At 33.3% G+C, this 15582-nt stretch overlaps 1 protein-coding gene across 6 annotated transcripts in view; it reads right to left on the bottom strand.

Annotated features, from left to right (window-relative positions):
* Nucleotides 1-15582, bottom strand: part of CNTLN (centlein) — a gene marked incomplete at its 5' end in the record, with an annotated part of 188269 nt that overhangs the window by 140474 nt on the left and 32213 nt on the right. For all 6 annotated transcript variants that reach the window (XM_081151643.1, XM_081151645.1, XM_081151644.1 and 3 more), the window contains 2 exons: nucleotides 3970-4149; nucleotides 4747-4881. In XM_081151643.1, coding sequence (XP_081007769.1) covers nucleotides 3970-4149; nucleotides 4747-4881 — 315 coding nt within the window. The remainder of the gene's footprint in view (nucleotides 1-3969; nucleotides 4150-4746; nucleotides 4882-15582) is intronic.

Here is a 15582-nt window from a genome sequence, read left to right as displayed (position 1 = left end):
AAATACTATAAAAAATTGTATATCAACAAATTAAATAACCTTCATAAAATAAAAAAATTCCTTGAAACATACAAATTACCTAAACTGACTCAAGGAAAAAAATCTTTATAGACTATAATAAGTATAGAGCTTGAATCAGTTATCAAAACCTCCCAACATAGAATATCCCAGCAATATTCCAGATTGCTTCACTGGTGAATTCTACCAAACGTTTTTAAAACATTAATACCAATTTTTGTCAAATTATTCCAAAGAATGTAAGAGGCAACACTTCCTAACTCATTCTGTAAGGTCAGTGTTATCCTGATACCAAAGCCAGATAATGAGACCCCAGCAATGAAAGGTTGGTTTAAATTCAAAATCCATCAAATAATATAATACACCATACCAACAGAATAAAAGACAAAAACCATATGATCATTTCAATAGATGCAGGAAAAGCACTTGCCAAAATTCAGCACCCCTTCATGATAAAAAATAAATAAATGAATAAAAATAAAAAACTCTCAACAAACTAGGAATAGAAAGAAACTTTCTCAATCTGATAAAGTACCCAACAAAAAAAACTCAGAGCTCATCTACTCAAGGGTCAGCGTGAACCCTTTCCCCCTGAGATCAGGAACAAAACATAAATGTCCACTCTTTGTTTTTCTATTCAACTTTGTACTAGAGATTCTAGCAAAAACAATGAGCAACAAAATAAGATTTAAAGGCATCCAGATTAAAAAAGAAAATAAAACGATCTCTACTTGAAGATGACATGATCTTACATATAGAAAATCTTAAGAAATCAACCTGTTCAGCAGGTTGCAGCTGAACATACAAATATACAAAAATTGTGTATTTATACATTGAAAATGAACGATCTTTCAAAAATTAAGAAACGATTGCACTTAGAATAGCATAAAATAATTAAATATTTAGAAATATATATCCCAAAGAAGTCCAAAGTTATATTCTGAAAGTAACTACAAAACACTGTTGAAAGAAATAAAAGACCTAAAAAAATGAAACATCCCATGTTGATAGATCAGAAGTTATGATATTGTTAAGATGGTACTACTCCCCAAATTTATCTTATGATTCAATGCAATTCTTAACAAAATAATCTAACCTTCTTTTTTTGGCAAGAAACAGAAAAATGAATTCTAAAAATCATATGGAAATGCAAGAGACCCAGAATACACAATCTTGAAAAACAAGAATAAATTTAAAGGACAAATATATCCCAATTGCAAAACTTACTACAAATCTACCATAATCAAGAGAGTGTAGCAGAGACATCAGAATAAAAGTATAGATCAAAGGAGCAGAACTGAGGTCCAGAAATAAACCCTTATAATTACAGTCAATTGATATTCAATAAAAATACCAAAACAAATTCAGCGGTGGAACAACAGTATTTTTCAACAAATGGTGCTTGAACAACTGAATAACACATGTAAAAGAATGAAGTTGGATTCCTATCAAACATAATATTCAAAAATTATCTCATAATGGATCAAAAAACTAAATGTAATATATAAAACTATTAGAAGAAAACATAGGTAACCATCTTCATGATCCTGGATTAGTCAATGGTTTCTCTGATATGACACAAAAAGCACAGGCAACAAAAAGTAGATAAATTCAATATCATCAAAATTTAAAACTTTTGTGCTGCAAATAACACCATTACAGAAGAAAAAACAACTAAGGGGATTGAAGAAAATAGTTTTAAATTATATAGCTAAAAAGAGATGTGTATCTAGAATATATGCAAAAGAAATGGATACACATTTCTTCAAAGACATACAAATGGCTACTAACATATGAAAGATGCTCAACATCTTTAGCCATCAGGAAAATACAAGTCAAAACCCAAGGAGAAACCACTTCACATCTACAAGGAAGACTATAATTAAAAAGACAGACAAGCCAGTCAGAGAAAGACAAGTATCACATGATGTCACTTATATGTGGAATCTAATGAACAAAATAAACCAACAAATTAGATCCAGAGACATGAAAGCATGGAACAGACTGACAAATCTCAGAGGGAAGGGGGAAGGGGAGCAGAAAGAGATTAACCAAAGAATTTACATGCATATGTGCATAATCCATGGACACAGGCATAGTACAGTAGACCTGGGGGTGGGGGGTAGGGGTGGGGTGGAAGGGTCAATGGGAGAAAAAAGGGGACATCTGTAATGCTTTCAACAATAAAGATAAATTTAAAATAATAAAAATAAATGAATGAATAAAAAGACAAATCGCCCCGGCTGGTGTGGCTCAGTAGGTTGGAGGGTCATCCAATATACAAAAAGGTTGTGGGTTTCGACTACTGGTCAGGACACCAACTGATGTTCTCTCTCACTTCGGTGCTCTGATGTCTCTCTCTCTCTCTCCCTCTCTCTTTCATCTCCCTTCCCCTGTCTCTAAAATCAATAAGCATATCCTCAGGTGAGGATTTTAAAAAATAAAAAAATATATAATTTAAAAAGACAGACAAGTCAACAGATGTTGATGAGGACAGAGAAATCAGAACCTTCATACACTGCTGTTCAGCATGTAAAATGGTAAGCTGCTTTTTTTAACATCTGTATTGATAAACATTTTAATTAATACCAACTGCCAACAATATGTAAGGTGTAAATAACAGGTGGATGCGCGTTGAAGTAATGAGACTAGAAAGCCACTGTTTCCTTTTTACTCCGAGAACTTCAAGAAACAGTCCATAACTATGTCTTTTTAAAAGTAAGCTTATAAATTCTCCTGAACAATGAAATTGTCAACAATATACAAATATTTATCATTGTTTTGGTGCAGCTGCTTTTGAAAACAATCTGACATTTCCTCAAACACTTAGGGACAGCATTACACTAAGACCCAGTAACCTCACTTCTCATTACATACCTAGGGAAATGAAGGTATATGTATGTATATACAAAATATTGTACACAAATGTTCATAGCAGCAGTATTCATAATGCAAATGTCCATATACTAGTGATAAACAAAATGTAGGGTATCTATAAAATGGAATATTAATCAACAATAAAAAGGAATGAAGCACTAATGCATGATACATCATGAATAAATTCTGAAAACATTATTCTAAGTGGCAGAAGTCAACCACAAAAGACCACATACTATAATTTCAGTTATATAAAATGCTTAGAACAGAAAAATCTATAGAGAAAGAAAGTAGATTAGTGGTTATCTGCTAACCCATGGTGGAATTAAGGGTGAATGAGGAGTGATTGCTTAAGGTTACAGGGTTTCTTTGGGGGATGATGAAAATGATTTCAAAGTAATTGTGGTAATAGTTGCTCAACTATGCATAAACTAAAACTATTGGACTGTACACTTTAAATTGGTTAAATAAAAGATATGTAAATTATATGCCAATTAATATTTTAGACAGGAAAGAAAGAAGCAAAGTTTTCTTACTGACTCATTATAATTATATAACTTAGAGAAATACAGAAAATGTACAAATTTTTAGAACTGTGACAGTTGGGGAAAACTATTGAAAAGAAGCTCAAGACAAAATGAATCAGTAACATTCCTGCATTCTAGAATTAATCAATTTTGTGCTTTTTTTACCATTTTATTTTTTAAAGGCCTTGAAATTAGTCTTAAAACTATATTACAATGAATTCTAGCCCCTATCTATAAATTTAAGCCCCAACTGTAAAAAGTAAAAATTCATGATTCTAATTTTTTAAAAAACATGTTTTATTTCAAAATGCAATATCCTTTATTTTTTAATGATTACATTTTAGATAAATATTTGAAGTCTGTTTCCTGCTTTGCAACATCAATTTTTAAAAAGCTGTGGGTCTTAAGTGAAGGAATATAAATTAATGCTAGTCCCCACTGGTGGATTTGAATATATAACATGTTATTTAAGAAAATAACATATAATAAACTTCCTGTAAGAAGTTAGATCCAAAATAACAGCATGAATTCCATTCTCACTGCATACCTTTATTTTTGCATCAATGCTATATTTTTCTTTTTTCCAATGTGCTTCCTGCTTCCTCAGTTTCTCCAGGTCACTCAGCAAGTCAGCACAGTGCATATTTAATTTCTCATTTTCCTCTTCCAAATTTTTTATAACCAGTCTGTTTTGCTCTTCCTTATTCTGTACACACTCTTTAGTGTCCTGAAGAACAGTACCATAAGGCCGATAAACAAACAAACAAAAAATGGTGAGAACTAACCAGCAAATATAAACTGTGCAGTTTTACCCTCACAGCAGCTTCCTCTATATTTGATGGCCAAGGTCACCTGTATACTTTTATTGGTCTCTTTTCATGCAGGTGGATGGATCATATTTTTTCACTGGATGACAGCTTTGATGAGTACACATTTGCAAAGAGCCCATTAATTGATCAAGCTGCCTTTGATGCTGTCCCCAGCTATTTTTGAGACCCACACAGACATATCCTCCCAGACCTGAGTTTTATCAATTAATAATGCCAGTCCCATCAGAATCTAATTACAAGAAGCCACATATTCACACTCCTACTTTCCTAGCTCCATTTCCATCATTAACTATTTATCTGAAAGTTATAAAGCTTGGAATCTTAGCTTTAAAGCATCTTTCTCAGAGTTTTTGCATGTGAGAAAGCTGTGGTACAGCAGGGCCTAAGGCAATTTTTCCTCCAAGCTTGTCACTTTATGTGCCACAAAAGCTGATAAAGCTTAAAGTAGGACTTCAAAGCAATAGTACTGTAAAACTATGTACAACTCAACACACCTTAACTTCTTGCCTTTTATCTTTAAATTTCTTCTGCAAGTCACTGAATTCTTTCCTTAAGAAAGCATTTTCTTCATCTACTGCAATCTTCCGCTTTACAAGGTCATTTATGTCCCGTTTTAGTCCCAATTCTCTCTGTGAAAAAAAAAAATTAGTTATTAGTAAGCTAGTATTTCTAAGAAAAATTAATTTTATTTAAAAATATTTAGATCTTGATTAAAATGTAAGGATTAACTAGCTTTCATAACAATGCTCATTTCTTTCCTGTGATATGCCCATAGCTTTTTAAGTGAACTGTGCAAGTATGGTGCCTAATTATTAGTTTAAGATGAAGAACACGTAAAAACTAGATACTAAATATTAAACCACATTCAGAAAGCAAATGTTTGGGATTTAGGTGTGTAATAAGAGAAAAACAAAAATTTACAAAGCATTCTAATTAAGGAAAATGCATATTAGCTAAAATAAGTATTATACTTTTGAGTATCATTTGAAAGACAATATTTTTCAGAGAAACAATTACAGTTTTTTGAAGGTGTAAATAATTTTAAAGAGTAAAAAATGGCAAGTCTGTTTTGGTACCAAAAATATCTTGCTCCACAAAAAGAATATTCAGAATATTTAAAATATCACAATTTTTAGCTTAATGTTCTTCTTACCTGCCAGAGATACCTAAATGATATCTAATTGAAAGATGTATCCATGACCCAATTCTTAGTTTCCCACTTCTCTCCTTATAGTTTTCCTCTCTGGAAATGTACCCACTCTCTTAGCTTATGGTCTCATCTATGTCTGAAAGACTACATAATCCATAATCCAGCCCTGACTCTCTCCCAATCACCAATCGCACATTTCCAATTTTCTATACAATACCTCCACTTGGATTATCTGCTGTCTCCTCAAACCAACATGATAAAACTGAAATCCATATTCTGATACTATCTCTTCCTTAAACTTTTGTCAATCTATCCATTTTTTCAACTAATAGTTATTAAGACCTATTATGTGGCTATGCACAGGTTTTTAAAGCCTCCAACTCATTCTTAACAGCATCTTTCCCTCAAGCCCCATCTGCCTGTCAACCAAGAAGCAGACACATCAACATATCAACACACTATTTTCTTATTAAGTAATATACTCAGTAGAAACCACTGAACTTTATTCCATCTCTGATCTATCACTGATGTTCATTTGATCCCTAAATCTCAATTTATTTTGTACTTCAGTATTTACTGTTAATAAACATTCTCCAAAGGACTTGAGGATGAACTTAAAGTAAGATTCAGGGATAGGATAAAAAATGTGTTGAGTTTAAGGAATAAAATGAGAGTATCTCCTATATTCTAATTTCTTAAAACTATAGTTAATTGATTTTATTTTACTTCTACTTAAAAGTATTTTAAACACTAAATACAGTCATGGACCACTTAATAATGGGAATATGCTCTAAAAAATGCACCATTAGGTGATTTCATTTTTGTGTGAATAGCATAGAACTTATATGATATATCCTGCCACTGGAACTGTATGTGCTATACCTTCATATGATTCGCGCAGTGCAGGTTTGTTTCCACAAGCATGACCAGAAACATTTGTAATGCACTGTGCAATCACATTATGATGGCTATAACAAAATTTCTAGGCAATAGGAATTTTTCACCTCCTTTATATTCATATGGGACCACTGTAGTATATGTGGTCGTCCACTGACCTAAAGGTCATTACACAATGCATGACTGTACATACAAAAATAATCTGTGGTAAGTGTGTAAGGTATTAAGAAACAATAAAAAGAGCAGCCCTGTACCCACAACCACCCAAATGAAAAACAACCATTATCTTTGAAGTTTCATGTATGTCCCCTGATCCTCTAACAGAGGTAAGCACTGTTGTGAAATTTTGGTTCTCATTCTTCTCTTCCTTTTCCTTATGGGTTGAAGACATATATATATACATATATATATATATACACACACATACACACATATCCCTATTTAATGTATTATACAGTTTAGCTTATTTTTGAACTTTTTTAAAATTAAACTATACTACACATATTCTGTGGCATGCTATTTTTGCTCAATATACATAATATTCACAAATTCATCTATATTGATAGATGTACCTGTGGTTCAATTACCTTGGAGTATAATATTATTCCATCATGTAAATACACTATTATATATTTATCCACCTCTTATCAGTGTATATTTCAGCTGCTTCCCATTTGGGAGAAGGGGGTATGCAAGCAATGCTGCTGTGAACACTCTTAAGCATGTCTCCTGATACAATGAGCAAGAATTTTATCCTAAGTGGCATTCCTCAAACTACAAACTATAATCTAGCAATGGGTCATTAAATCAATTTAGTCATCACAATCAGCATTTTAAAAGTGGAGTAGAATACAACAGAAAATATCAAAGTGATATGCAAAAATTCTTAGCAAAAAACTATGCCCAAAAGAATATACTTATGAAAGAAGCAGACGCACTATATTAAATATCTCCTAAAATTTTGCAGCATTTAATTTGGAATTTCTATTTTGTGTAAATATTATAAAATTCATATTTAATATGTACTTCATTTATATTTTTACTTTTAGACATAGTAAGGATAACTAATATTATATGAAATGTTTATTTCATGTGTGTATTCTGATTCATGAAGTAAAATGTATATCTTTCTGTGTGGGTAGCATATTAATAAAAGTTTGAAAAACATTGCTCTAGATTATATATACTCAGAGGTGAAAGTGCTAAGACCTAGGCTAGATGCACTTCAAGAGTTCTCAACAGCTCCATATCTGAAGCAACACTTGACTCTCTGGCTTGTTAATTTTTTACAAATCCAGTAAATATAAATGACACCTCACCATGGTTTTCAGCTCTATTTCCTATTTTAATTATTAGGGCATATCAAAATGTGCCTGCATCAGTCAAGCAGCATAAAAATAGATGCATAAATATGGCCTATCGACAATTCATAGTCCATTTTTCTATTCTCACCTAAGTCTTATCCTCCTTCAAATTCAATCTCTACCTCTTCCACGAGCCTTTCCCAACTATCACAGCAATTCTGGCCATTTCTAAATCTCTGTATTGCCTACATTATTCATGTGACACATAACATACTACCTAGTCTTGTTAACTTTTCCTCTATGTATTCATACTGTCTCCCAAACCAAATTTGTAAATGTTTATGAATAAGATTGACACTGAATTATAAATTCAATCATGTGACACTAATTTTTAAATAAAAAGCATAATACAGTAGGAAATTAGTTAGCCAAAACTATCATATTCTGGTAATTAGTTAGATAAATGTGATATTATATTACATAATCATTAAAGTAATAAATTAGATAAAGATGTACTTCCAATAGAGGAGGATTGATAAATTAAGCCCTCAAAGATCTGTAAAATTTTGTATAATTCAAAACATTTTCTATTAAAATATACCCTCAATGATCTACTTTAAATAATGAAAGCACAGGTATATAAAATTACAGTTCATTTTCTAATTTAGCTTTATGAACCTTTTTCAATAAACTTCTCTGGATAGAGTACATTCTTAATGGTCTTGATTTAATATTAAAATAGCAAGTAGAACTCAAAGGAACCATAAAGTAAAAAGAGTGACAAGAGAAAGTATGTCTGGAACAAATAATTTATTATGAATAAGCCATGAAATAAATAATTCACATCATGGTCAAGAGAAGTCTATAGAGTAAAAGAGAGTGATAGTGAGTATGAAGCAGGAAAAAAGGCAGGGCAGCAGCATAAAACCCAAAATTCTATCAGGCAATACTTAAGCCTAGTGAATATATTACTTATATGATCTAATTTCAAATGTACATGAAAGTTTTAATTTAAAAAAACAGATAAGTAATGAAACCACAACCAAAGTAATGGTAAATGGAAAAAGAGGAAGGAGTAAGAGAACAAATTGTAATTGAGAACCAAAACTTATTTTGAACTTCCAAGGTAAGGAAACGGGGAAATATAACGTTAAAGAGCAATCATCATCTAACTAAAAACAATAACTATGTTATTAGCAGAGTCATGTTATCTAATGCAATATTAGAAGGGGGGCTTATTCTATAACTTATTTTATAACAGTGAAAAAGCTAAAGCATAGTCTTACCAAAAGAAGGTATATGACAATTTTTACACTACTATCAATAAATGTTATCATATAAGACTGTACTTCAATGAAAGTATTTGTGCAACCAACTAAAAACATTGTGTGTGTGTGTGTGTGTGTGTGTGTGTGTGCAACTTTCTAGTAATTTAAGACATAAGCTAAAAGAGTTGTCATTCTTAACTGTTACTCTATTCCATGGGCTACAAGTTTTGAAAATTAAGAGCTAGTTAATACTACTCATTGAAACAACAATACACAATGAAGGGACTTCCTGGTTTCCAATCCAACATATAAGGAACTTGGAAGTCATCTCTCCTGTTCACACAACATGAAAAAAGCTGAACAAAGTGAAAATCAACAACTCTTCCTAGATCCATCAGATAACTGAGGTTGTAGGGAAAACTACTGTTCTCAAAACTGGAGAGTCAAACAGACAGATACAGAGAATCACAATTTACGAGAGTAGAAATCCAGGAGTACAAAACTTCATGGGAACAAGTGCAGGGGTAGGAAAAACCTAATCTATAATTAATGCATTGTTGGATGATCAGTGTACATATCTTTGAGAGTTAAAAAGTCCACGAGGGCCCAGTCCTAAGGGAGCTCCCACTCTTTCTTGAGTTTTATATACTTGAGCCTGGTTGTCACAATGAAGATTAGAGAGAAATCCCTTCCTACTTCCTACAGGGAGAGGGGGAAAGTAGCCATTTTAAGTTATGACCAAAGCATTCACTGCTTTGTAACAAGGCCGGGCCTCAAGAAAAACTATTTTACCAGAGCCTACTGGGGTTTTACCAGAGACTAACCAACCTGGAGGAAGAGAAATACCCAGCTTCAACACCCTCTAGCTCTCCTCTCTCTCCTAAGAGGGACCAACCTGAGGAGCACTTGTGAAGGTCACAGCCTGGGGGAACCTCTAAGACTATAGAATACTTCCCCACCCCTTCACACTTCACTACAACATCAACAGGGCTTCTATACAATAGAAATATGCGTGTGTCTCAGATGACAATTAAGAAGTCTCTAGCCCTGGCCAGTTTTGCTCAGTAGTTAGAGCCTCAGCCCAAGGGCTAAGGGGTCACGGGTTCAATTCTCATTCAAGGGCATATACCTGGGTTGCAAGACCCCTCCCCTGGCGGGGCACATGAGGGAGGCAACTGATTGATATGTCTCTCTCACATTGATCTTTCTCTCTCTCTCTCCCCCCCCCTTCCACTCTCCAAAACTCAGTGAAGAAAAATATCAAGTGAGGATTTAAAAAAAAAAAGAAGTCTCTAGAGAAACTCAAATATAAAAGGACACCAAGGCAGAGTTTAGCCTCTGACATATAATTACAACAAATAGTAAATACAACCTAACCTGATAAAGTTAAAACCTCATACTTGAGGCCTATTTAGCTTGGTACTTTTTACCCATTTAGTTAATTTTATGCATCAACTTGGCTAGGCCATGGTACTCAGTTTTTGATCAAACACCATTCTACGTGTTTCTGTGAAGGTATTTTTTTAGATGTGATTAACATTTAAATGAGTGGACTCTAAGTAAAGCAGATAATCCCTCCATAATGTGACTGGGCCTCATCCAATCAGTTGAAAGCCTTAAGAAAAGGGAATGTGTGCCCGGCAGGGCGTGGCTCAGTGGTTGAGCATCGACCTAGAATCCAGGCGATCGGGGTTCGATTCCCGGTCAGGGCACATGCCCAGGTTGTGGGCTCCATCCCCAATGACTCTCTCTCTCATCATTGGTGTTTCTCTCTCTCTCTCCCTCTGCTGCCCTCTCTCTGAAATCAATAAAGATACATATAAAAAAAAAAATTTAATAAAAGGTAATGTGGTCCTAAAAATTTTTCCTCCACAGTGCCAACATCAACCCTTCCCTGAGTCTCCAGCCTGCCAGCCTGTCATGCAGAATTCAGACTTGTGAGCCCATAACTGCATGAGCCATTGCTTTAAAATCAATCTCTCTCAATCTCTCAATCAATCTCTCTCCTTCTCTCCCCGCCCCATACAGATTTTCATCCCATTCAGGACTTTGGTCTTAAAATTTCAAGTACATGGATTCTGCCACCAACCTGAATAAGCCTGGAAGCAGATTCTTTCCAAACCAAGCCTCTAGATGATAACATAGCCCAATCAAAACCATGATTTAAAAAACCTTATGAGATCCTGAGCAGAGGACCCACCTAAGCTATACCCAGATTCCTGACCCACAGCAACTTATTAAATGTATGTGTTGTTTTAAGGCACTAGTTTGTGATAATTTGTTATAGAGCAAGAGAAAAACAAATACAAGTCAATCTATTCTACTGTAGGATTTATACAAGAAAATAATGGAGAAATGGAACAGAAGAATTATAAATCTTGACAGTATTAAAAAAAAACGACTAAATAATGCTAAGAACAGGAAAGCAAGTCCTCTAAGTTCATTTTAAAATGCAGGAGAAAGAAAAGCTAAGTAAGTAAAAGCATGGTATTTTCTCATTTTTCTACTGTGCAGTTGAGAGATACTCTCTAGACTTTTCAGAATATGTTGGAATCAAGAAATACAGTGTTCAATATAATATATAAAATAATAAACTTAATCACAAGAACAATAATATACTCTAAATCTTCCAAATTATTAACATGAGAGTACATGCATGCACATACACACACAAGCATACACAAAGAGAAGACATGTACTGAATTTAAAAAACAAAAGACACATTAAAAACAAAAGTATAAGGTCAACCAGAGAACAAAGACCAAAGAAGTATGTTGTATCCAGAAAAGCAAATGAGATGAACTTACCTTTAAAAAGGTAAAGTTGTATAGATTGAGTCAAAACACAAAGTCCAACCAAATATTATATACAGAGAGTCATCTAAAGGTGCAGTGTAAAAGGATGAACAAAGATATAACAAATTAATAAAAAAGAAAGCTGGAAGAAAGATAATGGCTTTAGAGAAAACAGATATAACCTGAATTACTAAAGAGGTAACTAACTGTACTGAATCTTGTTACCTTCTTAATCCCATGTCTCCACCTTCATCTGGAATTCTGCTAACTCAATCAAGTGCTCTTGTGTATCTTTAATTTCTTTCTCCATTAGTTTCAAATATTTTGCCTACTTTTTTAAGTGAAAAATCTTCTTTTTCCTCACTGCACAATTCCTCATTCTTTTCCATTACTTTGTTAGAATTATGTGATTTCTTAAAATGTCATATACCAATTCTCCTTGTATTGCTTTCTAAAATCACCCAATACTTCATTGCTAAATCTAATCCTTTTCACAAACCCCACTTTGCAGCATGTTACAACATTGATCACCTTTTGCTTCTTGAATTCCTTTTTTAATTCATAAGATACTGCATTATCCTTCTCTCTCTCTTCTTCCCTAAAGTCATTTCATTTCTTTTACTGAAATTTGTTCTTCCTCTCATCCATTAATAATGTCAGCAAATATCTTGTCCTTAGAATTCTCAGTGTTTAAACTCATCCATCTCACTATAACATTAAATATCTACACATTAAAGAGAAAACTCCCTCCCAGGGGTCAGATCCAGGCTTTCAGCAGTTTGATAAAAATCTCTAAATGGCAATCCCACCAATAACTAAAACACAAATTCTAAAAGAAGACCAAAACTTAATCCTCACAGTAAGTTGTAACTCCTGATAATAACTCTCTTTCTGAAAATAATACCACTGTTCTCTGGTTTCTCCAGGCTAAAAACCTAAGTCACTTTCAAATTACTGTCAAGTCCTATGGTTCTAACTTACACACCTTTCATTCTTGCAAACCTAATAGTTCAGGTTCCAGTCATCCCACTTTCTGCTTCCCTTTTTCTAATTGTCTATAACTATCAGTTCTGTTTTCATAGATTGCAGCTCAATTAACTTAAGTCCCTAATGAAAAACCTAGACAGATTTATTTGGCCTACCAGTAAAATTCAAATTTTTCTTTAAAGCAATCAAGGCCTTTCTTTAATAAAGGTGTAACATAATATTAGTCTTATTTCAGCCTACACTCTTACATATTATGTATGAAACAAACTATAAATTTCAATATTACCCAAGTATGCCTTATACTCCTACCTTCATGCATTTTGCCCAGTGTTCGCCCTACGCAAATCCTCCTACAATCTCTACCTATTAAAATCCATTTTAGCACTTCAAGATCTCCCCACAGAACTTAATCACTCCTCCTTTTGAATCTTTATAATATTGTGCTTGTGATTCTTTCATGGCACTTACAACACATTGGGGGTTTTTCCATTTATATCATACATTCAACAATATTCAAATGAACATCTATTATGAGCCAGGCAATATGGTAAATATTAGTGCCTGGAAAAAAAGGGTCAATGGGTATACAAGAGTGCCCACCCTCACAGAATCTGTAATCTAGTGAAGGAGAATATAGTTACTTGGTCCTTGCTTTTATCCCCACCCCACTCCTCAAAGACATTTAAAAACCATTAAAGCCAAGAATTGCACTTCTGAATTTTCCACGGTACCATCACAGGGTAGTACATACATTTAATACAGTATTTTGTTGAACTGAACTGAAAATATACCTTGTAGAAAGTTATAACCATCATTGAACCAAAATGTACATAATATAGGCTAAGAAATTAGGGGCCTAAAAAACAAGTTGACACCTGAAAATCAAATAATTTCTCTGATGAGAATTTAATATTATATACCTGACATAAGTGATTCTGCTCAAAAAGGTAAATAATAAAATAATATTTAACAAAAAAGAGGAAGGAAAAAAGAATTTAGCAAAGAAGAGGGAGAAGTGAATTGTCATTTAAGAATGTCAACAAGCTTTTAAATGGTATGCAATAGCTACCTAGATCTGGGAAAGTGAGCATTCCCTAAAGCATTGCAAACTTAATGCCAAAGGATATCAAAAGCAGTGCCAAAAGCCATTATCCTCTGTAGAATAGAGTTGGAACTGAGAAAATGATTGCTCAGCCTGGAAATACATTTTCCTAAACCCCCTGAATCTTGGGGAGTCAAATGACTCCCTTTTCCTTTGAAATGTCTATGTTCATAGCAGCACAATTTACAATAGCTAAGATCTGGAAACAGCCCAAGTGTGCATCAGTAGATGAGTAGATAAGAAAGCTGTGGCACATTTACACCATGGAATACTATGCAGCTGTAAAAAAAGAAGGATCTCTTATCCTTTGGGACAGCATGGAGGGAACTAGAACGTATTATGCTAGGTGAAAGAAACCAGGCAGAGAAAGACAAGTACCACATGATCTCACTCATACGTGGAATGTAATAAACAAAACTGATGAACAAAACTGATCCAGAGACATAGAAGCATGGAACAGACTGAGGGATATCAGAGGGAAGGTGGGGGTAGGGGAGTGGGTGGGGAGAGATTAATCAGAGAACTTATATGTTTATAAGCATAACCCATGGACACAGACATTGGTATGGGGAAGGCCTAGGGGTGGGGTGGATGCAGGGTGGAGGGGATCAATGGGAGTAAAAGGGACATCTGTAATATTTTTAACAATAAAGATAAAAAATTAAAAATTAAAAAAAAAGAAAAAAGAAATGTGAATACAGATGATGTTTGCCACTTCTAGGCCATCAAGTTGTATCAGTCAGACAGCTTAACCTAGCCTAGTTAATACTCTACGCACATGACAATATATATCTCAGAATGCACTCTGACAGGGTTTGATATGCAAGTGGGAAATACAACTGATTTTTCACAACTGACTAAAATGTTATTTCTAAATTTCATTATTATAGTATCAATTATGACATTTACAATAAAGAAAACACAACACTAAGGAAGGTATAAACTTCAAATTTATGTCGAATAGGAATATATATTCCATTTCAAACAGAGTTTATATGGATGTAGAGAATGGAAGAATAATTGAATCTTTTATCTAAGTTAACTTCCACTTTTAGTCATTTAGTAAAACAACTTTGTAACAATAACCTAAAATCAAAGTTCTCATGACCCTTTAATTGGCTAGAAAGGAAAGTAGAGTCAAAGCCAGAAGAAAATAGTTGCCAAAAAGAACCTCCATTTAACCCATAAAAAATTATACGTAATTTAGCCCATAGTGAACAATTTGGTACAAAATGAATTGAAATATTCTCTCATGATATAGGCAATCAACTTCTTTCACCTTTATTTTGAAGATGTTTATACCTTGAAAATGGTTGCTGAAAGCACTGACCACATGGATTTTTGCAGTAAGTAATAATACACTGATTGTAAAAATTATATCTTAACAAAACACTTATAATTATACAGTCAATATATTGTATATATTGACTATATAAAATTAAATGTAATGGTATAATTTACTGCTTATACATAACAGATAGGACTGTGCTAATTCAAAATACAAGCTTTCAAAAGATCAAATAGGACCATCCCAGTTATTGTTGATCTTTTCTACAAACAAAACTATTTGAAAATTTACAAGTTTCAGAAGTGAATAACTGCTAAAATAAAAGGCAAAATTCAATTAAACAATAAATAACTGCTAGACACTAATATAAAACTATAACACCATCTTAAGAGTTTTAATGTATAAATAACACAGCCTATTAAGAAAATAGGCTACAAGCAAAATATAATAAAGAATAATCTGACAATAGTAGTTTTTTAAAATACTAATTCCCTGACATAAATTACCCTGATATTCTTAATAAACATTATTGCAAAAAA

Source organism: Miniopterus schreibersii, assembly GCF_964146895.1.
Source record: "Miniopterus schreibersii genome assembly, chromosome: 11".
In the NCBI taxonomy this organism is placed as follows: domain Eukaryota; kingdom Metazoa; phylum Chordata; class Mammalia; order Chiroptera; family Miniopteridae; genus Miniopterus; species Miniopterus schreibersii.
Note: the sequence above shows the minus strand (reverse complement) of the source record. Positions and strands in the feature narration are given on the sequence as shown.